The sequence below is a fragment of the Rhinoderma darwinii genome, chromosome 1 (assembly GCF_050947455.1).
Source record: "Rhinoderma darwinii isolate aRhiDar2 chromosome 1, aRhiDar2.hap1, whole genome shotgun sequence".
In the NCBI taxonomy this organism is placed as follows: domain Eukaryota; kingdom Metazoa; phylum Chordata; class Amphibia; order Anura; family Rhinodermatidae; genus Rhinoderma; species Rhinoderma darwinii.
Window position 1 is genome coordinate 18,905,909 of NC_134687.1, and position 24,422 is coordinate 18,930,330.

A 24,422-nucleotide genomic window follows, 5' to 3' on the forward strand; every position below is an offset into this window, starting at 1 on the left:
TGGTTGGATTTATGTATAAATAATGTTAAGATATTCTTCATAGATACATATTTAGCAGACTTACTTTTTGTTCTGACCCATAGCAATCATATGGTTCGTGACTCCAGACCGCTTTAGTATGAGATATTGCGGAAATGCGGTTGCGCTTGTAGACAGATCAGAGGTAGAATTACCGTTTGAAACAGAGGCTCTTATTTAGTCTCCTCTTTCCCTATGATTCATTGCTTTATCTCTCGGCCCTAGATAGTGGTTTTTGTAGTTTGTTGTGATTTGTCACTGGATACTTCTCATGGGATGTTTGATGCTCTTGCAATCAGCTCTCCACTGTCATGACGGAGCAGAGAGGCTTTGCAGCCTCTTGCCAACGTTGTGTCTCTGTTGTTGGACTCTGTTTCATGTGTGCGCCCCGTCATTGTTTCGTCTGCTCCGCCGCCAGGTACTCATCTGCCAATTCTTCTTGTATCACAACTCTCTGATGCCGCACAAAATATATAATATTCTCTGTGTTTCGGCTGTAAGAGAAATTCATGTACTGCATTAGCCTGGCATAACTTAACCTTCTCTTCTACATTCGTTTTATGTGTGATAATTGAAAACGTGTTCCAGAATCTGTGAAATAATGCACAAATATGCTGGCGACCAAATAAACTTGGTCCCCTCTGCTACAAATAGCAGGGCATGTGCATCTGAAAGCTTTTGTCCCCTCTGGAAAAGTCCTTTTTATTTGCCCTATTGCGCAAATGGATGTTAAAGAATGGGGACCCCCACTCTGAGCCCCTCTGTTAGCCAGAGGAAAGAAGGACTGAAAGTATATAATATATTGCTTCCCGTTCCACTCAACGGGACCATTTATTGCATGGCTGCCTATTTATTTGAATGGGTGCCATCTACTACTACATTCCAGGTGTGAAGCCGGGTTCCCACCGGACAGATACGCTGTGTAAAGACCACGCAGCGTATCCAACCTGGAACCAGCAGTACATTCCGTCCAAAAACCGCACCACGTTGGGGTGCGTTTGTTCTCACACAATTTCAGCTGCAGAAAGCAGTGGTAAAAGCCGGTCATACTAATGTAAGCCGTTGTTATGGTGACACGTCCCTCCTGTGCAGTCCGGTCCAGCTTCCTTGGATGACGCTGCAGCCCGCGATCACATGGGATGTAACGTCATCCCAGGAGGCCGGACCTCTGACGTCATCCAGGCCGGCCTCCTGGGATGATATATCATCCCATGTGACCGCCGCTACAGCCTGTGATTGGCTGCAGTCATCACATGGGATGCAACGTCATCCCAGGAGGCCGGACTGCAGGAAGAAGGAGGGCATTCTGGGTAAGTATACTTTATTTTTTTTCGTAGTTGCGATTTTTGCAGCGTAATCGTTGCGAATAAGTTGCAAATGTCGCAACACTTGGCTTTCTGTTGCAGATTATGCATCCCCATTGAATTCAATGGGGAAAACCCGCAACGGAAAATCAAGAAAAGCGCAGCATTAATTGACATGCTGCGGAATGAAATTCCGCACCGTAGGTCAATTTATTAACATTTACACTACGTGTGCATGAGATTTTCCAAATCTCATCCACTTTGCTGCTGCTGTAAATGCTGCAGAATTCCCGCACAGAATTCCATTGTGGAAATTCTGCAGCGTTTACACTACGTGGGAACCCGGCCTTAGGGTCCTGTTGTGATCAGTTAATCTCCAGGAAAGCTTTATTCAAAGAAGGGGTTGTCCAGATGGGATAACCACTTCAAATCCCTGCTTTCTCTGGGCTTAAGGGACCGGTGAGTGGTCCTACTCAGTGATTGACACTTATCTCTGTTTGCATGCTCAATATGAGGGAAAACACAATGGCAACAATTGGAACATTACCATATGTGGAAAGCAACCTTCTCATGTAATACAATTTATTCTCCATTGTAGAAAAAAATATACCTAACTGGCAAACTTCTGACTATTAAATAATGATGATGGAGAAAGGAAAAATCCACCACAACAGAAAACATGCCCTCTTGGTTAGTGCCCTTATCAGTTCTGCTCAAGAAACAGGACAAAACATAACTATCTCGGCCAGCCTGTTGTGCTAAATGGAATCAATGCTTGGGTAATTGGAGGTTCAGTGCCCACCCCAGCTTCATGGACTTATGGGGTATAGGAAGGTGTCCTACTGACCTGGCCAACATCACCAGTTTTTTTTCTACCAATTTTTTGGCCAACCAGGGAAACTAAGTGCACTCACTTAATCATATAATGTTTGATCATCCTTGTTTTCAAAAACTAGACACCTATGGGATCTGTCCTTGTAAATGAATCTCTTATAATGACTTCTAACATCTCTTACCTGGTTATTATTTCTTCATGACACTAGAGCTGTTGTTTACTGCGGGAGATGTGGACTACAAGTCCCACTGGGCACTTGGCATGCTGAGCAGGATTCTCATCTGCCACTTCTTCATGATTCAGCAGGGACTTCTGCTGGGTCAAGTTCATTAGTTACAATACTTGAATACACTTGGATTTCTACTCTTGTCCTACAGGTTAAAAAGAAGCAGCATATTTATAGGGGGCAAAGGTTGAAATTGAAACTGGATATGGGGCCAAATACCCTCATTTCTCATAAGAAGATATAAGTGCTATAAAGGGCACATGTTGGTAAAGGGGCTCTGGTACAGATTTTGCATTGGGGTTCAGGAGCTTTAAGTTACACCTCTGACAAGCAGATATTTTAGGTTTCAAATTTTGGGCAAAATTCACGCATAAGTGGACTATGACTCTATCCAAATTCCACAGAGTAGAACTTTTTGGATTTTTATGTGTTTACCCAGTGCTCTTTTGTTGCCTTTTACGATTGTCAATCTCCATTCTTGTTTACTCTGAATAACTCCAAAGCCAAAACTTACAGACATTCTACATTTTATGGACAGATTTGAAAACCCCCAAAAATTTCTAAAATGATGGTAAGTAATATCTGTTTTTGGCCCAGATACTAAGATGAACACGTTAGCAGCATGTACTGTCATGTTATGATACTTACATTCACAATAACCCACACAAGCTCATACAGCTTAAAAAAATAATCACGGATACATCTATTTTTTCCAAAATTGGGCCAAAACTCCTGTATTTTTACAGACTGTCTGAGAATTTATGGATGATTGGCACCAATGTCTCCTATGTTGGTAAAAGACAAATAGGAAGAATTGAAAGTGTAACCTGTCAAAGGGAGCCTGATATTTTTTCCAACAAAAATTTCCAATTTTTTATTTTTTTTGAAGACCCTTATTTGAGCTGAGATCTTTTGACAGCTTGATAGACTGCCTGCAGTCCATATCAACCTATGAAGAAATATCCTAAAATTGGGTTCACTCCAAGACAATGCAAGCAAAGTAGACAAAGTAACAATTCTATAGTCATTTCACAGCAAATAACTCCCAATATGGTTTACAAAAGATCTTTGTACCCCAGTGTTATATACTGTATGTCTTCCCGGGACTGGGAAAGGCTTACACAGTGACTTGAGATAATGAATGTAACACATTTACTGTCGGAGATGCAGAGATTTTGTGACATCCGCTTTGACACAATTTCCATTTTGGACAGGCAGCTCTATAATTAAAGATGATCTTGGTAATTCTGTGTCAGCTCTCAACAATTGATATGATAACACGGTAACTGACAGTCGTGGTTTTTTACGGCTTTGGCTCTTGTGTCTGATATTGTTCTGTGATATGGATACAACCTACGCTGGATGATATTACTCACATCGTTGATTTAATGCTATTATTTTTAAAGGAGCACCACAAAAAAATATTATAAAAAAGGCCCTTGGTAAAACCCTTCTATTGGTCTGAACTTTTATTAGCTGGCCTGTAATACTTTGAAGTATAAGATTGTGAGGGTTAAAAAATGACTGCAAAAATATTCAGAATTTGGTGATTTTCACTTCTACTCCAAAATAATGGCTTTGCCAGCTTTTCGAAATCAGTAGTTGGTGTAACAGCCAAGATGCCAGCTACTTGTATATCCCCATGCCAATACTTCATGTCCTAATCTCTGTAGCCCAGTATTATCATAGAGATATTGAGACAAAAATTTGTATGTTAGACTATTTTGTTTTCTAAATTGGCACAAAATTGTATCCGATGTGCATCATATTCACAGCAGAAGAGCATGGATATACATAAGCTGGACTCAAATTCATTGTGTAGATGCCAACAACGGCGCAAAAAGAAGCCATTGGGCCCCACAGCTAAATTTGCCCCAATCCAACACGACCATCTTTAGAAGCAAAGGCTTTCCGAACATGTAAACCGTATGATTATTTTGGTCTCCCGTTTGAGCCATTTGTCTTTACCTTCTTTTCATGATTTTCCGGTAATCCGCATTAACCCATAAGGGAGGCAACAAATTGTTTTGTATTTGCCTCATTGCATTTCAGCCGCCATAACTTGTCTTTATTTTTTCATTGTCGTGTCTGTATACGGGCTAGTGTTTTACAGGATGAGTTGTATTTTTCAATAGTACAATTTGAGGTACATATAAGTTAGTGTTTAACTTCTTTTACATTGGCGGGAATGCCCAGAACTTTGGGGGATGCAATTTTAAGAATAATTTCTCACTAGGGACCTTTACAGATGATTTACATGGCCTAATAAGGGATAAGGTAAGTCAACTCTGAGGGCCTTTGTTAGGAACCCTATCAGGACCCTGTGATCATGCAAAGGGGCAGCCAATGGGGTGACAAACAGAGCCCCCCATTTTGTACCACCTTAGGTACTGCTGTTGACCATGGCACATAAGGAGGTAAATTTACCTGGATTAGAGTTATCTCTTATCCCAGCTGCTACCGTAGTATCTAGCTGTCAGTTAAAACCAACTTCTCCTGGTGATGGTGCGGGAATAGCTCCCGGCCCCGTGATCACTACGCCATACATGTACGGCACTGTGTTTAAAGTACTCCTGTGCATGAAGGGGTTACATTTTTCACTGCCCCTTGATCACTTAGTGTTCCTCACCTCTGGGTATACCTGGCTCACTTTTGTGCCTTGTACCCTGGTGGTTACGCACATGAATCCAAAGCACCATTGAAATACGGATGACATATTATTCGGGAGGGGGATAGATTGTATTGGTCTTCATTTAATCCTGAATTTTTACATCTACGTACCTGGAGTTGTTCTTTCTGATGATATTCTACCTGCCGTAGGGGTTATAAGAACAAAGAGAGTTGTTTTTCATGGCTTTACCTTGAGAGTCTGCTCAGGCTCCTCGAAGTCCCGCTCGTGCCTTCTGCTCCCCCCCCCTCCCCACTGTCTCATCACACAGCCTGCAAGCCCCCGGGAAGAACATACTTAAACTTGAGAATCACAATAGATTTAAGACCGCACTGTTTTCTTGTCAGATGTAATTCCCTCACTGCATGGGGGCTTACAAGATGATTTTGTAGCACACCTATAATGGGGAAATAATGAGGAATCAAATCAAAAGTTCAAAGCATTATTTTCCCAAACCGTATGATCCACTTCCATTTAATATATAGCTTCTAGTAGAGCCTATCATGTACCCTAAATAATGGTAAGTTTTGTATTTGATAAAAAATGGATGTCGTATGTAAGTCTCGAGTATCATTTATGATTTGGTTTAATTTTTTCAGCTATTTACCTACTAAGGAAGCGCTGAATGACTTTATACATTACAATGGTGCACTATATAATGTATCATATATGAACACTAGCAGTGTTCATACATGGTGGACTAATTCACATCAAATACCGGAAACAATAGTGCCGCATGCTGCACTATTGTTTCTGGTTGAATACACGGACATCCCAATGGAAACCCGTCGGAACTCATTAAAGTCAATGGGTTCATACGGGTGCCGGTTGTTTACCTGCGCTTGACGGAGCAAGACAACGGAAAGTCAAACGCAGTTGTGAACAGCACCTTACAGTTATAGGGGTGTACGCTCACATACCCGCTCACTGTGGCTTACTGCAATCACAAAGAATGCCCTGGGGACCAAACAGCGTGATCTCCGAGCATGAGATGCCAGTGCATGGTGTTCAGTGGGCGATGCCATTTCAGTATTTTCCCTGGCAATAACGCAATCCCCCACCCTACCTGGGTACACATTGTGTAATAAAAAAAGGGAAAAATAACGTAGTAAAAAGCAAAAAGACATAAAAAAGTAACTTAAAATAAAAAAAATATGCCACCGCCAAACCTAGCCAAAGTCCTTATCGCATCCTAACCATCCAGAACTATATACTGTATTTTATGCATCAATAGGATATATTTTTTTTATAAAAATAGTACCAAAATAGCCCCATTTGGCATAAAATCAGAATTCAAAAATTCTTTGGATAAGCAAATACAAAATAAAGTTCTAGCCACTAAACCAGCACATATAAAGAAATTGCTAAACTGTCTGGTCTTCAAGAGTGGAAAATATCCTTACAGTAAAGGAGTAAGGCCTGTTCACACTGAGTTTTGTGCAGGCAGAAAAAAATCTGCCATAGAATTCCTTCAGGAATTTTGAGGCAGATTGTGACCTGCCTGCACTTTTTTTGCTGCAGTTTTCACTGTGTTTTTCACCATTAAATCTAATGCTAGGACCGTGGGCACAAAGCGCCCCGAAAAACGTGCCTCTACCTCCCATTGTAATCAATGGGGGTTATTTTGGATGTTTTTTGGCGCTGATTCCGATGCGGTTTCCGCGTCAAAATCAGCGCCAAGGAACACTATGTGAACAGCGCCTTAAAAGGAAAAGTAATGATCATCATGGATTCTATTATTTCGAATGGGCCTAAATTATATATTACGTTTTATAGCTGTACTGGACAGGGGCCTAAAGAATGGAGGAGGGGCTTTACAGCACAATGGAAATTACCTTCTCCCTCCCGATACTGGTCTGTATCCTCAGAAATCCGATGTCTGTCTGTCCTCAAACACCCTACATTTCTTATTACGAGTCATAAGCTGGCCTCGACTGATTTCTTACACTGTCCCAATTCCTTGCTCTAGTAGTAAATTCTTACCCCAACACTGTCTCTATTTTTATCACATGTATACCTGGTGCCCTTTGGGTGTTTAGTCTTAAAAATGTGTTCACTTTGCTAAATGTTTTTCATGGTAACCTCAAGCGGGCTAATTTTCCATTCCATAAACATGCCCAAAATGTAATTTGATTATGGGTTAGTCAAATATGAACAATCCCTTTAAGAAACATGCTTCACAGTGACAAAAATGATGTTAAGTAGGGTAGGAAGATCATGAAATATACAAGACAATATTGTATTTGATGCCTCTTTGTTGACCTAGGTATGATACATGTGAATTATATCTACAGTATATGGTAACACCTCTTGCACACGACCGAGTTCGGGCCGTGAAAAATGGTCCGAGTGTCGGCCGCATTTCCCGAACGGGACTGCTGCCGTCATAGACATTTTTTGATGCTAGGAGTCCCTGCCTCCCTGCTGAACTGCTGTTCAGAACTGAATAAAATTACACAATACAGAAAAACAGTCCCGCGGGGAGGCAGGGACTCCTTAGCATCATAAAATGTCTGTGACGCCAGCAGTCCCGTTCGGGAAATGCGGCCGACACTCGGACCATTTTTCACTGCCCCCGATCTCGGTGGTGTGCAAGAGGTGTAAATGTATCTCTAAGTTATGATGAAGCCTGGCAGCAGAAATCCTAATGAATGTCAAAAATTGCTTTTCCACTTTGTGGCCTTTGAGCCTGTGCTCGAAAACTCATAACCCCTAACACAGAACATCCAACTAAGGTTACATTCCAATTACCTGTAACGTTAAATGAGTCACCAGTTCTGTACTTTACCTTCTGCAAGGAACATTCTAGATGATTCATTCCTTATCTTACTCTGATGTCAAAAACACATTCATGGATGATGGACACCAAATTTATATAAAAATTAAATAAAAATAGGAATTCTGAATACAATGGTATAAATAATATATTGCTTTAAATGGTGGTAGAATTTAAGGTGTTAGAATTCAAGGTAGACAATAGGTAATGGTCGTATCAAAGTAGCCCTCCCATAAAAATTTTACTGAAAAAGCAACCTCCACTAGGCCTGGAATGTAATGAGTTCGTTGTTAGTCCAAGATTGCAAAACATGTCGGCAACACTATATAATTAACAGCTATAATAAAATGAATAGAGATGAGCGAACCGGGACAACCGAACCCGGTTCCGGTCCGAACATCGGGAAAAGTTTGGTTCGCAGCGAATCCGAACTTCACCGGGTTCGGCCGAACCCGTTTTGACCGAACCCGGCTACATTTTGGCGCCTGCCACATGTTAGATGTAAAATGGAGGATTTCACAATATCACCTGACATCAGGCAACCCCATAATGCCTTGCAAACGGCTCTCCCAGCCAATCGGGAGGCAGCATAGGGGCGGGCTCAAGCCTGCAATAAAAGTCTATGCACAGAGCTCAGCGGCCATTTTACAGACAGGAGCTGTAGGGATAGCATCTCTGTGCAGTAAGGGAAAGCTTTAGGAATCTAAAAGGCAGGAATCCAGAAATCGAAGGGGCTCATCCACTACTCACTACTCAGCCAGTGTGTGAATACGCTTTTATAAGAGGCTCATCCCCATTGCATCCAACTTGCAATACAGGCAGGCTTTGTAGTACTACAACGCCCAGCATTCCCTGAGTCAGTGCACAGTGGCTGATAGAAATTCTCATTCATTACCATTTGCCAAGCCAGTCTCAGTGTGTGAATACGCTTTTAGAAGGGGCTCATCCCCGGCCGTTAACATAACAAACAAATAACAATCCAACTTGCAATACAGGCAGCCTTTGTAGTAGACGTAGTACTACAACACCCAGCATTCCCTGAGTGCACCGCGGCGTGGCTGATAGAAATTCTCATTCATTGCCATTTGCCAAGCCAGTGTCAGGGGGGATTCACACGAGCGTGTATTCGGTCCGTGCGGGCCGCGTGGTTTTCACGCGGCACGCATGGACCAATACAAGTCTATGGGGCAGTACAGACAGTCCGTGCTTTTTGCGCAGCGTTTGTCTGCTGCGCAAAAAGCGCGACAGGTTCAATAACTCTGCGTATTTCGCGCATCACGCACCCATTGAAGTCAATGGGTGCGTGAAAATCACGCGCACCACACGGAAGCACTTCCGTGGGACGAGCGTGATTCGCGCAACAGCAGTGAAAAGGATGAATGAAAACCGAAAAGCACCACGTGCTTTTCTGTTTCCTAACATCCAAACGGAGTGTCTTTGCGATGAGCGAAGCCGGACAAGCGTACCGAACTTCACCGGGTTCGGCCAAACTCGTTTTGGCCGATCCCGGCAAAAAAATTATCGGTACGCGACGTCAGGAGATAGTCACTGTCCATGGTGCTGAAAGAGTTAAACTGTTTCAGCACCATGGACAGTGACTTGCGATCCCAAAATACATTAACCTGTAAAAAAACCCGAAGCTCTAACTTACCGATTACTCCTGTCTCCTTCCTGCAGTCCGACCTCCCGGGATGACACTTCAGTTCAAATGACAGCTCCAGCCAATCACAGGCCAAGCACAGGCTGCAGCCAATCACAGGCTGCAGCGGTCACTTGGACTGCTGCGTCATCCAGGGAGGTGGGGCCCGATGTCAAGAGAGGCGCGTCACCAAGGACGCGTCACCAAGGACGCGTCACCAAGGCAACGGCCGGGAAGTTCTCGGTAAGTAGGAACTTTATCTTTTTTTTTTACAGGTTTTTCGCTGTTGTGTTCGGCATTCACTGTCGAGGGTGCTGAAAGATTTAGCTCTTTCAGCACCTTGGACAGTGACGGGCGTTGACAAGCCTCATCTCTATGATGCCGGCTGCGCGAAAATCACGCAGCCGCGCATCAGACACGCATGACACACGCAGCTGTCAAATGGTTTTTGCGCTCACAAAATGCTGCGTTGTTTGCGCGTGCAAAAACGCAACGTTCGTGTGAATCTGCCCTCAGTGTGTGAAAATGAATCAAGCGTGGATCGGTGAGGATTTTAAAACCCCTGTGCCTGATGCCACTGATTAGATCTGACATTGCTGCTGCTGCTGCTGCCGCTGCCGCCTGCTACTACGGGATTCTGTCCTGTCCACTCTTTTTTTAATGTGCCGCTGTTGGTGCTGCAGCTGCTACTACTTCTACCACCAATCCACCCTCAGTGCCGTCTGCTACAAGCAGGCCTGCCCCACCAGAGGGCTTTGTCCTGTGACTGTCCAGTCTCTTTTAATGTGCTGCTACCACTACTACTACCACCCTTGCTGTCCGTTGGCTACCTCTACTACCACCAATACACCTCCACTGCCGTCTGCTACAAGCAGGCCTGCCCCACCAGAGGGCTTTGTCCTGTGACTGTCCAGTCTCTTTTAATGTGCTGCTACTACTACTACCACCCTTGCTGTCCGTTGGCTACCTCTACTACCACCAATAGACCTCCACTGCCGTCTGCTACAAGCAGGCCTGGAGGGCTTGTAAAAAGCCATTGCTTGTTGCTTTTACATCCATGTATGGATGAACCCCGGCAGGCATCTGCCAATAAAAAGGGTACATTTTTGGAGGGCTTGTGAAAAGCCATTGCTTGTTGCTTTTACATCCATGTATGGAAGAACCCCGGCAGGCATCTGCCAATAAAAAGGGTACATTTTTAGAGGGCTAGTCAAAAGCCATTGCTTGTTGCTTTTACATTACATCCATGTATGGATAAACCGCGGCAGGCATCTGCCAATAAAAAGGGTCAATTTTTGGAGGGCTTGTGAAAAGCCATTGCTTGTTGCTTTTACATCCATGTATGGTAGAACCCCGGCGGGCATCTGCCGCCAAAAATGGTTAATTTTTGTACCTTTTTTAACAATGCATTAAGCATACAACATGCACAAGTGCAGTGGTTTCTGTTAGTTATCACCGTGTCCCATCCGTTTTCCTATAGCCATACATGTTGGCGTAACTTTGACACTAACTTTGCCTTAAAGACAGCTCAAAAGTACTTGGATACACTTATGGGTGACCTAAGAGTGTTATACAGGGCTTCTAGGGCTTTTAAACAGTGTTATACACGGGCTTTCTTGTATTACAGGTTCGATCAGAACTAGTTCGGTCCGAATGGAACTTTTTCATGAAATTCGGCGAACCAGCCGAACCGAACTTTTCATAAGTTCGCTCATCTCTAAAAATGAACGTAAAGAGTTAACCTAACCCAGAAAAATCGTATGACTGCCCCAGTGGCATCAGGAAAGAATTTTTGTAGGAAAATCAAAAAAGTCTCTAGTGGGGTTTGAATATTGTGGATGCCCATTCTCAGTCCAGCATTGCAGAACAATGTCAGCCGTACTATATAATTAACAGCTATAATGGAATGGAGGTATGGAGTTAACTTTGCACAGAAAAATTATATGACTGCCTGGTGGGGTCCCTTGAGCCTATTTTTTTGCATATTTGGTCTTTCTCGGGTGCCAAATAGCTATATCTGAGTAAGGTTAAACTTAACAGGTGTTTTTCATCAATCCTTATATTTACATATACACAATTAGTCTATATACATATATATTTGACTTTAGTAACATCCAAAACATTGTATAAACTAAGTTTCCAATTTTGAAGTCATATTTAATGACTTTAGATGTGTGGTTGAGTAATTTAACACCAATAGCAGCTCAGTTGGAAGTCTAGTGAGAGGTACAGCATGCAGTCAGGGAAGGTGTTAGGGTGAGGCAAACTTGGCAATTGCCCAGGGGCCCTATTTACTAGGAGGGCCCAAAAATTGGACCTCCAGGATCAATCTAAAACCAGCCAATTACTATTTAGCAGTGTTATTTAGGAATTTAATTGTATTATGTGTTTACTATATGGCAGTATTATGTGGGCTTTTTAAAGGAGCATGATTTAGATACTGCATATTATTTGGGCACGCTATGGTGGTATTATTTAGGCTTTTTATTAACTATTTAATTAATTATTTAGGCTTTTTATTATTCATTAATATTTACCACAATGGCAGTTTGGGGGTATTATTTTGGCTTGTATGAAGGTCAGTCATAGTGTATGTGTAGCCCTTGGTCCTGACCCCGGACCTCACTTAAGGATGTTGCAGTAATGAGGTCAAGCACAGTGGTGGTCAACAGGGAATGTAGCTTTACTCCACTTGGGGCAATAAGTGTAATGGTTACACAACTTGGCAGTTTCAAAATATGGTATAATGCTTGGCGGTTGCAGGATATGGCACACTGCAGAGCGGTTACAGTCTCAAACGGACACATATCTTGGGGCTACGGTCACAACTGAGAAAAGAGCTTAGCCATAAGCAGAAATTTCCATCAATTTTCAAAGTATCTTTCCCTTGATGTCCACCACAGTGTCTGGTTTTTTTCATCCTCATGTGGCCAAGTCAAATGGCCGCCCATAATTCACGTAGAGCTTTAGCTCTATATCTTCTATTATCAGCATGGTGTTCATGTAGTTGTGGCAGGCAGAGGTGCGGTCACCTTGGCGCTGGTTGTAAACACATCTTTCGACAATGGATGCATGTCAATGAAAGAGCGATGTGCCAAATAACCGAGGACACTGAAAATATCAGATTATCTAGCGGTGTAAGGTGGTGTACATAGACTTTCATTTATCTTTTTCATTATAATGTTTCAAGATCGGCCTAGAAAAATCCCATTTAATGAAGATCAGCTACATTGTATTCATCAAAATAAAGCTTCTGAATATTAATAAACCAGTATGTTCACAGTTGTGAATTATCTACAAGATGTGCTAGTAGATTTGAGTTAGCACTTCAACCCACTAACCCAAGACCCAGACCCAATGTAATGTGAAAAAATGAAAAAAAAAAAAATCTAGAATAGCCAGGTAAGGACAGCACTATGTAAAATTCCCAAAGACCAAAGCTTTCTTGAGGAAGACCCAATACTCAATAATCAACATTTCCAAAATAAAGTCAAAGGACTCTTGAGAAATGATGATACTCAGCCAAAACGCCAAACATGGGTCACCAGTAAAAGGAATATTTTTATATGGACGCTGTGGTCCTATGACTTTATTTTTGAAATAGAGACTCTTATGCCTCATACACACGACCATTGTGCCACTTGGGCCGTTTTTGACGGCATCCGAGTGGCACCCGATAGTCTTCACGGAGCCATTCACTTTAGCGGGTGAATCGGTCCGTGAAAAATGGTCCGAGTCGCCAATCCGAGGAAAGATAGAACATGTCCTATCTTTCCTCGGATCACTGACGGGACTCGGATGGCACACACGGTCGTGTGCATGAGGCGTTACTGAGCTCTTTTGGACAGAAGTGGTCACATGTAGACACTTCCTTCTGCTGTTGACTTATTCAAGGCAGCATGTGCTTTGATGAAGTCTAGTGGGCCCTGCTTGGTCAATATCGGCTTCTTTGACTGGAGCTTCATTTTGGCTCCTCTTATTGGGACATATGAAGCATGTTTATTGGATAGAAATACATAAATTAACTCATCTATATTGGAGTTTGTTGTAGATGTCCCAATTTATGGTGGTGCTTCCTAGTCACAGATTCCCTTTAAATGGTATGAGTGGCTTCTAGAGTACATACTATGCAACTTGTCTGCTTACAACTGGCCGCCATGTTCTCCTTACATCTAGTTTGTTTGTTTCTTCTTAAATTCTTCATAAATTCTTAAATTTAAATTTTGACGTTGCCTCCCTTTTTGCTGGGACAATCCTACTGTTCCTTCAGTTTCTACTCCCAACCGGAAACAAGAAATTCGAAAATTCAGACAACACTTCCCTGATACTAGTATAATCCAAAATACGTCATCACCCTCGTAACCTTATTGCATTCTTATAGCAATCCATGTAGCAATTTCCTAGCAGAATATCTGCAGTCTGAGTCTTCAGCAGCATGTTGATATATAGAGACGATAGCATCAGACAGTGGTAAGACGTTTCCGCTATGTACCGACTTACTGATAACTGAGGAACGGTAATCAAATGAATAATAAGAAAAGGGAGAACAAGATGAAAAAATTGGAAATTGGCAGCTACAAGTGAACAACGCCTCAGGCTGGGCAAATATCTACAAGCTGCAGAAACTAGATCATGAAAAGTGATTCTTAAAAATTCAAAAGACACAAGATGCACCCACTGGCCGCAAAAGGGTGTAAGCTTGGCCAAGGACATCGAATACCATAGCAAAGAATTAGGGTCGACAGTTCAGGGGAGATTTTTTAATACTATCCTATAGTTAGCCAGAACAAAACTGGACCAGACAGGCAGAAACTGTATCAATATTTTGCACAAAGAATGGCGCATACCATTAATAAATCTGGCGCATTCTACGATACTTTTATCCCGGCCCCCTTTTCTAGGCACTTTAAAAACTAGGTCAGCAAAACCAGATAGTAAACTTGGCACGCGATGTGTATACCAGTTTTTTTAAGCAATTAGAGCCAGAATTCTGGCTCATTTTGTGCCACATTGATCATGCAATGTGTGCCATTTTGATACATTTTGGGTTATTTCCAACATTTTTGTCGACTCTTATTCATGAATTCTAAGACACTACTGATAAATCTGCCCCAATGTCTTGAGATCAGAGTGGTTTTGGAGGTATGGCAATGGAAATGAGAGGTGAGGCTTACACCAAATGTACTGAGGCATATTCTTCCGTGATCGATGCTCCTAAATGAAAACTAGACCTTAGCCATCCTATACATCTAGCAATGCAACATCATACTATGAATGTAAGATAATAAACAAGCCCTGAATGTCAGCTCTTTGGAGGTTTCAAAGCATTATGTATTAGATCATGTGATTACTGATAAGCCCTGTTCACACGGCGTATATTAAACGGGTATTTTGCCGCATTTTATCTGGCGTAAAAAAAAAACCATTTGATTAAGCTTCTCTTTCAAATCAACGTTAGTACATACAACATGTTTTTTTACGCTAGCGGATTTTAAAAAATGCATCACGTAAATAGAAAGCGTAAGGTCAATTCTTTGGCATGTAAAACGCACCAAAAACATGCCAAATGTCCCTATAGTCAATGGGAGTCCTAATTACGCACGAAAAAAACGGGCAAAAAGCGTGCACAAAACGCTTAAAAACGCCTGTATTTTAACCCGTTCCCGTCACAGTTATTTTTTGGATTTTCGTTTTCATTTTTTCCTCCCCACCTTCCAAAAGCCATAACTTGTTTATTTTTCCGTCGATAAAGCCATGTTGGGCTCGTTTTTTGCGGGACATGTTTTAGGGTTTTTTTTCGCACCATTTATTGTACCATTTAATGTATTGGAAAACTGGGAAAAAAAATATTTGTGGGGTGGAATAGGAAAAAAAAAAAGAGATTCCTGAGTTTTTTGAGGGGTTTAGTTTTTTTACGGCTTTCGCCTTATGGTAAAAATGTAATGTTAACTCTATTCTACCTGTCAATACGATTACGGCGATACCAAATTTATATAGGTTTTTTTCATGTTTTACTACTTTCACAAGGAAGAAACAAATTGGTAAAAATTTGTTTTGTCGCCACATTCTGAGAGGCAGAACTTTTTTATTTTTCTGTCGATTGAGCGGCGTGAGGGCTTATCATTTTGCGGGGCGGGCTGTAGTTTCTATTGGTACCATTTTGGGCTGCATGACGCTTTTCGATCACGTTTTTTATTTAATTTTTTGTGGGATACGAAGTGACAAAAAAACACTGAATCTGGCGTTTCATATTATTTTCTTTTAACGGTGTTCATCGTGCGCTTTAAATAATTATATATTGTAATAGTTCAGACTTTTACGGACACAGCGATACCAGATTTGTATATTTTTTTATTTTTTACATTACTTCAGAGGAAAAATTAGAAAATGGGGGATTTTGAACTTTTAATATATATATATATATATATATATATATACATATATATATATATATATATATATATATATATATATATATATATATATTATGTAGCAGTGCAGCTACTGGAGCATTTACAGCAGAGAGGGTTTTTCTCTGCTATTGCTTGGGTGTAAAGCCTGGAATAGGGCCTGGTTTGCTGGAGTGTGAAGGAGAAGGGCGGGCTTCCACTCCATACAGACAGTCCATGTCTTGGGCTGTCTGATGAGCCTGGTTAGGCTTCACCTGAGACGGCTCTTTAATTCAGGTGTATACAGTTCACACAGGGCTCTCAGTCTGGGGAAGACAGGCATGCTAGCCTGTGAGAGTCACCACTGTGTGAGGTAAAACTGAAGGTTTTGAGGTGCTGGGCACAAAGCTCAGTGTCTCGTAGTGAGCGACACTGAATGTGTTAGTTAGAGGCTGGACGGCCTAGGGTTTATTTTGTATGTTTATTGTTGTACCACTGACTGCTGTTGTGAAGACAATGAGGGTATGTGCACACGAGAAGTGGCTTTTATGTCTGAAAAGACAGACTGTTTTCAGGAGAAAACAGCTGCCTCGTTTAAGACGTAAAAGCTCCTCCTCGTATTATGCGAGGCGTCTGACGCTCGTAAATCTTGAGCTGCTCTTCATTGACTTCAATGAAGAACGGCTCAAATTACGTTGCAAAGAAGTGTCCTGCACTTCTTTGCCGAGGCAGTCAATTTACGCGTCGTCGTTTGACAGCTGACAAACGACGACGACGACGACGCGTAAATGACAGGTCGTCAGCACAGTACGTGGGCAAACCCATTCAAATGAATGGGCAGATGTTTGCCGACGTATTGTAGCCCTATTTTCAGACGTAAAACGAGGCATAATACGCCTCGTTTACGTCTGAAAATAGGTCGTGTGAACCCAGACTAAAGCTAGCTGCGGCTGGTTTAAACCTTTTACTCAAGGAGTTGGAGTGAACTTTCTATGTGTGCCAACCATCTCACCTGGGAGATGGCGATCCCATGAGCTAAGTGGTCCCCAGGTTGTCACAATATATATATATATATATATATAAATATATAATTTTTTTGCACTACTAAAAACTTTATTAAACTGTTTTTACTCACTAGGGGACTTGAACCAGCGATTGTTAGATCGCTGGTAGAATATATTGCAATACTAATGCATTGCAATATATTGGAATTTTTACAGCCATAGTCAGGGCTTAACAGGAGATGAAGAAAGGCAGCACTGGGGGCCTTCATTAGGTCCCGAGGCTGCCATGACAACCATTGGCACCCCCTGATTGAGCTGTGGGGGTGCCGATGAGCTGTTGGAGCGGTGCGCCCCCTCTTTCTAACGTCTTAAATGCTGCAATCGTGATTGACCGCAGCATCTATTTGGTTTAACGACCAGGAACAGCGTGATCGCTGTTCCTGGCCGTTAGTCTCGGGTGTCAGCTGTGCCACACAGCTGACACCCGCATCGTACGGAGCAGGCTCAGGGTGAGCCTACTCCAAACATCACCCCCACCACCGCGACGTGCTATTACATCGTGGTGCGGATAGGGGTTAAAAAGTGTTGTACAAAAATTTGACACGTTTACATGTCGTATTTTTTAATCGCCGTGTGAACATACCCATATACTACAAATCTAATATATCTATACTCCTCATGCCCCAAAATAATGGTCTGCCCTGGTTTTATTATATATACTGCTCACAACCACATACAGTACTGTATTTAGAAATACGTTTTCAAAAACTGTAAACAATTCTTTATCGTTGTAGTGTGCACCTATTTTTATTTTACCAGCGTTCAACTGCTGAAACTTCTAGCCAGACTATTTTCTTGTCAATCACAAATCACAGAATTTCCCTTTAGTGATTTGGATGGAGAAGCAGCAGACTCGTGTAGCATGTACGCACCTGTGCATTGGGATAGGGGAGCAGGGAGGAAGTCTCGACTTGTCAAGTGTGCACTTTTGATCTTGTGACAGTGATGTCTGCTGCTCCCCTGATACATAGGGTTTTCAGTGCTTGGGCTGTTTATGTTGTTTTTAATAATGCCAGTAAATTTAGGTTGAGATAATTATAGAACATCTGCCCAAGTTTCACAGCGTCCTCTGTCCTGCTGTTATTTGCATAACAATAGGAACTACGTTAGCACTGTGGACTATAAACGAGGCTTCCTTTTAAGGGATTTTTAAACACTGCGTATTCATCCAATATTCATCTGCATATTTATTACTGCAGCCATATTCCTTCTTCCCTATTATTTCTACATACTGTAGAAGTATGATTCAATAAACATATCATGAGGCAACAAAGCCTCAGATTTTTTTCAAAAATTTGGAGAAAATGAATGAAAGGTTGTCACAGCCCCGCCCATTTTTACTATAGACACTAAATAGTAATGTTGTGTTGTGTCATGTGAGCTTGTCACTAAACAGCACCACAGAAAGGGGACAGACAGGTGCTGCCCCTTCTCAACTTTTCCTACAGGGCTACTAGGACATTTACCATGTGTCCATGTTAACTCTGAAAAGGCTACAGAGGTGAAGGGTGCACGTTTTTCCCCAGTTTCCGGATTGTAAGGGTGCAATTGTGGCTTCTAGTTTAGGGGCATTAAATGTTTTTTTTGGTTTTTTTTATGGCTTAATGTAAGTTAAGCTTCACCTTTATGACCCCACATTCATACTTTGTGTTTCAATTCCACACTATTTGCAAGTTCTTTGCTCACTGTCAGTGAATGGAAACTGATGGGGCTGTTACAGTGTATAAGTATAAGCATTCCCCTCTGAGTAAGCAAAGCAGTACAGAAAACAAAGAAAAAATCCCTCTCTTCTCCTGGACTCCAGGATAGCACCCAACATGTTGGATGGTCAAAGAGGAACATTTATGACTGTCCCGCCAAAAGAGACACACTTTATGTGGCACTGTATGGAACTGTATGGCAGTGCATATTTTTTAAGCACTATATGGTGGTATTGTGTGGGCTGTATATGGCAGTATTATGTGGGCTCTTTAAGGGAGTATTAGCTTGGCACTGTATGGCAGTGCACATTAGTTAAGTACCATATGGTGGTATTATGTGGGCTTTATATGGCAGTATTATGTGGGCTGTATATGGCAGTATTATTTATGTTTGTTCTTTAAAGGAGTATTATCTTGGCACTGTATGGCAGTGCACATTATTTAAGTACTATATGGTGGTATTATGTGGGCTGTATATGGCAGTATTATTTATGTTGGTTCTTTAAGAGAGCATTAGCTTGGCACTGTATGGCAGTGCACATTATTTAAGCATTCTATGGATGGTATTATGTGGTCATTTCTATATGGCAGTGTTATGTAGGCTCTTTGAGAGAGTATTATCTTGGCACTCTATGGCAGTGCACATTATTAAGCACTATATGGTGGTATTATGTGGACTGTATATGGCAGTATTATCTTGGCATAGTATGGCAGTATAGTAATGTTATGAGATTTGAAAAAAATGTCTAAAAATGCCAAGCAGTGGGTCCCACTTTGCTTCTTGCCCATTTGCCTCATCGAACCGGTCCCATAAGTTTGTAAAGATTTTATGACTTTATCTTTTGAGTTTAAAAAAAAAAAAAAATCTAAGAAATTATCTTCCCAAGAGCTTGTGTGTGTTCATTGTAACCATGGTCTCTACAATTGTCCCGATTTTTTGTTATAGTTTTTTTCTTTGTCCTTTTTGATTGGTTCATGCGCTTACCGTTTTCCTTTCTATTTTCAATACACACAACTTCTATAAAAATGCAGTATTAATAATGTTTCCACCTAGAATGGCCTAACAAAGATTATTCCAGTTGGAAATAGTGTTATTAATTGAGCCGGATTCCAACATGCTGACACACACATTAAGAGCAATATACGGAATAAGCAAAAGATTTGGAACAGTAGAGAGCCGACAGTAATTCTGAATGCCGCTTTATAAAGGGACACATAACAGCGCCATTGTCTGTGTCGTCAGACGGGATGAGTCTTTATAGATCTTTTTTTCTACCCAGAGATGATGGCGCATAAAAAGCCACTTAATATTTTTTCATGTGGCGAAATACACTTCTATTACCTGTGTTGGTAAACGGAAAATACTTTTCATGCGTTCCTTTGAAGGTTTTTGTTGCTACAAATGCACAAGATGAAAACACCATAGGGTTCAGACGTACATTTCTTATGTCAGACGTGTCAACCTTGCTTTCATCTTTTAAGTGCAGTAGATATTTGAAGACTACTCAATTTATTTATTTTTTGGGTTAGAATTAGAATTTTTTTTAACCTCTTCACAATTTTAAAATATCAAAATATATGGTATTTGTAGGTGGAAGAAACATGGAACAAACATTTATTGTGGTTGGTTTTAACTGTTTTCCTTTCCTTAGCATTGATTTATTAAAGACAATATTAAAAAAAAATTCTGGTACTGTGGTTAGAGGTCATATTTCCCAAAATGTGGACATGGCTGACCCCCTCATTGCTGACCGCCTTTCCCTATCTATTCCTTGCAGAGAAGGGCAGTTTGAACCTTGGCCAGTTCCCTTTTCCCTGCTCACAGGGCTTTCATAGGCTCACATAGGAAAGCTTATGAAAAAGAGAGGGCTTTTCCTAGATTCACACCAAAAATGGGGCACTTACTAGAGATGCTATTAATTTGAGCTGAGACCTCTTCTCTTTGGACCATAATATGATTTGTAAAAATATTCTGAAATAAAGTTTAGTCAAGATGAGAATAATTTTTTTTTACTTGCTTGACTTGCAGTGTGTTTAGTGTAACTTTGTAATTAGTTTTTATGAAAAAAATAGTTTTACCTTTGGAGATACAGCTGTTCTGTATTCTTTATACAGAACAGCTGTATCACTGCGGACCTGACAGGTTCAGTATCGGCAGGATCCACATGTAATCGATCACATCTATGTTATGAAGTTAGATGTGATCGTTTACAGGTGGATCCTGCGTGACCCGCAGACACCGAACCTGTCATGTCCGCGGGACTGACGGATTCAGTATAAAACGAGTGATACAGCTGCTCTGTATAGAGCATACAGAACAGCTGTATCTCCAAAAGTCCTTTCTCCGGAAGGAAAAAAATGGCGGCCTATTCTTAGGACAGGCCACAAATATTTGTTGAATGCAGGTACAATACCAAATCACCTCCAATCAGAAGGATAAAAGGGCCTCTTTGTTGTTTACGCAGCACTATTTAGTCACTGAGCCTGGGCAATGAACTGGGGTCTCGGTCCCTGCTGAATGGAGTTTATCCCATGGTTTGGACCACTACCCATCAAACATTCATGAGCAATTACACACATCAATGCTTTATTCCCAAAAAAACAAACATTTGGAGTTTTTTTTTTCGTTTGTTTGACTTTCTTGATGAAAACAACAGAATTCTGATGAAGAATTATTCTCAGCCAAGATATGATGCCCAGGAGTATCAAATAGCGTATATGGACGTGACTGATCCTGACTAAGTCTGTTAGATCGATTCACAGCTATTTAATGTCTATTTGTACCTATAGATAAATGTGGGCAACCTGCATTGAATATTAGATCAATCTCAGCGTCCAAACAATAAACTCTTAAAGATCACCTTCAAAAAGTCATCATCATCAACCTATACAACTAGGTCATTGAAATAACAACACAAATGTAAAGTATTGGTGAGGTTCCTGGTAATACAATATAATTCTTTCGGTAATTAGGGAAGTTAAAAATATAAATATATTTTCCTGCATAAAGAGAACTTGGAGAATAATCTGAAATTGCTTTTGGCTATGAGCCATTAACTTAATTTTGTTCTAGTGACTACATTATTTTTACCAACTGATGAAAGAAAAGAGTCTATAATACTCCAGAAGAGAAAACAATGTCTATTCATATCTATCTATCCATCCATCCATCCATCCATCCATCCATCCATCCATCCATCCATCCATCCATCCATCTCCAAGAATAGGCAGCACTCCAATTCAAAGTGAAAAAATAGTATATTTATTTGCCCTCGTGCAACGTTTCTTCTCTATTTGGGGAGCCTTTTTCAAGCATGCTTGAAAAAGGCTCCCCATATAGAGCCGAAACGTTGCACGAGATTTGGAATCAAAATCTGGTTCCTATGGCGTGCACCCATCCGTTATTTATGCTGGTGCTGCTGGACGGTGGACTTCTATCTATCTATCTATCTATCTATCTATCTATCTATCTATCTATCTATCTATCCTATGAATTGAATTTGAATTGGGGATCACAATAAAAAATGTTGTCTTCTTTTTTGTATGCAGAGATTTGATATTGAATTCTCTATTTCTTTATTCTAGTCTGGAAGGAAAGAAAAAGGTGACCCGTTAAATATTGCTATTGATAAGATGACCAAAAAGACGCGGGACCTGCGCAGACAGGTAGGTCCAGTCCAAATTTTGTTTTCTTCTTATATTGTTTAATGAACTTTTTTTTATTGATAAAGATTACAGGGGATTATGTTCCTGTACTCACCTATAGACCAGTATGCACACTCGCTTACTTCTCAATCCACTCCATTCCCTCTGTCTGTTATTCTTGCATATGTTAGTCTCATAGTCAAGACCCAGTACCTACTTAATCAGTACACAAAAAAAATACATAAAAAAGGGGGTGGGGTAATAGCGGGGTTCACCTACACGTGTCACCCACTATTACTACCGCCTATAAAATCAGGGTCACAAGGGTTATGCCTAGTTCCCCTACCTTTTTTCTTGTATTAACGTTAGTCTAATTGCTTTTGCTACTAATTAAGGGAATATGGTTATAAGTAAATAAAGGTAATATTTATTAATACAACAGTAATCACACTTAGATGTTAAAATACACCAAACAGTAAATAATCACAATATAGTATCAGTGTATCCCAATACACATAATACCTTAGTGTGTACTGAATACACTGACACTATACGTGGTAAATTATAAACAAGGCCTAATCTATACCACCACCCACTTACCTAAACATACATATAAGTTACGTTACAATACATTCACGCTCATTATTTCTGTCCCACTACCTCCTAAATATGCCTGTCCCTGTACACTAAGGGTTAATCAGGTAAAGGCTTTACAATGGGATACTCCGGTAAAGGGTTAACAATGGGAACAAGGGTGTAGGTAATGTGCAGGCAGGTGGGAAAGGGTTAACTGAGGGGAAATGAGGGCAATGTGTCAGGTGGGAAAGGGTTAACTCAGGGGCAGCAAGGGTTAACTCAGGGGCAACAAGGGGAGACAGAGAGATAACCCTTGTGGCTACACTTGATACTTAGCGTTGAGACAGGAGGCAGGAGCCTGATGAGGAGGCAGGTCGTTGGTGGAGTGGTGCCCAGCTGGAGAGGTGAGCCGGTGTTGGTAGAGAGAGACAGGCAGGTACCAGCTCCTCGTCGGGTGAGTAGTGAGGGAGGTAGGATCCACTGCTGAGCGTAGCGACACAGGGATATTTAAACCCTGTCGGTACGCTCGTAAATGGCTAACATGGGTCCGCATGTTGATAGCACATCACCGGCCAACTCATGAGCGCCAGTAGAAAATCCCGTGAGAGAGCGTGCGCGAGAGCTACCGGGCAGTTCAAAAATGGAGGCAGGAGATCAATAGCAGTATCTCCTGTCTCCATCAGTTTTAAGCAAAGCAGGACAATGTCTAATTGTCCTGCTTAGTTTTTAGGCCGTTTCTCAAAACCAGGGCTGTGTCAGCCCTGGCTCATGAATATAGATAGACACACACAATGTATAAATCTATCTATCTATCTATCTATCTATCTATCTATCTATCTATCTATCTATCTATCTATCTATCTATCTATCTATCTATCTATCTATCTATCTATCTATCTATTTGTATTTCTAATTGCAAATATACAGCAGAAAAAGAATGGTTAAAACCTGTTGGCTGCTACACCAGGAGTAGTGCCATCAAAATCCACCAACAGTCCAAATAGAGTCTATAGTGCCGGTACAACACCTGAGGAGGGATTGGGTAAATCTAAAACTGGTTTTACATACTTAAAAAAAATCTCATTGGATGAAATTCAGCATTCTCCCGGCAGTGACTACATTATACATTCTAAACTGATTATTGGAGAATTTAATAACAGTGTAAGTTACAGAGCCCCCATATCAGTGTCATATAACAGTGCCCCCATGAGCCACAGAGCCTCTAAAATTATGCTATACAATAGTGTCCTTCATTAGAACTAACCAGGGTCAGAGTGATTTGCGGGACCCCATGTCGGGCCCCTTTGTCGGGGCCCACCCACATCAGACGCCCTCTCCCCAGATCAGATACCCCCTTCCCTAGAAATATTTAAAAAAAGCATTTATTTACTGCTCCTGCATCTTCTCTTGGCGGATACAGGACGGGCCACAGGGAATCCGTCTTTTATCCTCTAAGCTGACACATTAGGCAGTCTATGCCGCGCCGTTTACAAGGTTCTGATGCCGAGCAGTGCCAGGACATTGCATGCGACGCAGCACACAACACCCAGCATAAGAGCATTGTGTGATGTGTCGCATATTG

The 24,422-nt window shown here is 41.3% G+C and overlaps 1 protein-coding gene across 5 annotated transcripts in view; it reads left to right on the forward strand.

The window, feature by feature from the left end:
- The window catches only part of CTNNA2 (catenin alpha 2), a 1,837,255-nt gene that overhangs the window by 1,344,558 nt on the left and 468,275 nt on the right, over positions 1–24,422 (forward strand). For all 5 annotated transcript variants that reach the window (XM_075855957.1, XM_075855967.1, XM_075855939.1 and 2 more), the window contains one exon: positions 22,205–22,285. In XM_075855957.1, coding sequence (XP_075712072.1) covers positions 22,205–22,285 — 81 coding nt within the window. The remainder of the gene's footprint in view (positions 1–22,204; positions 22,286–24,422) is intronic.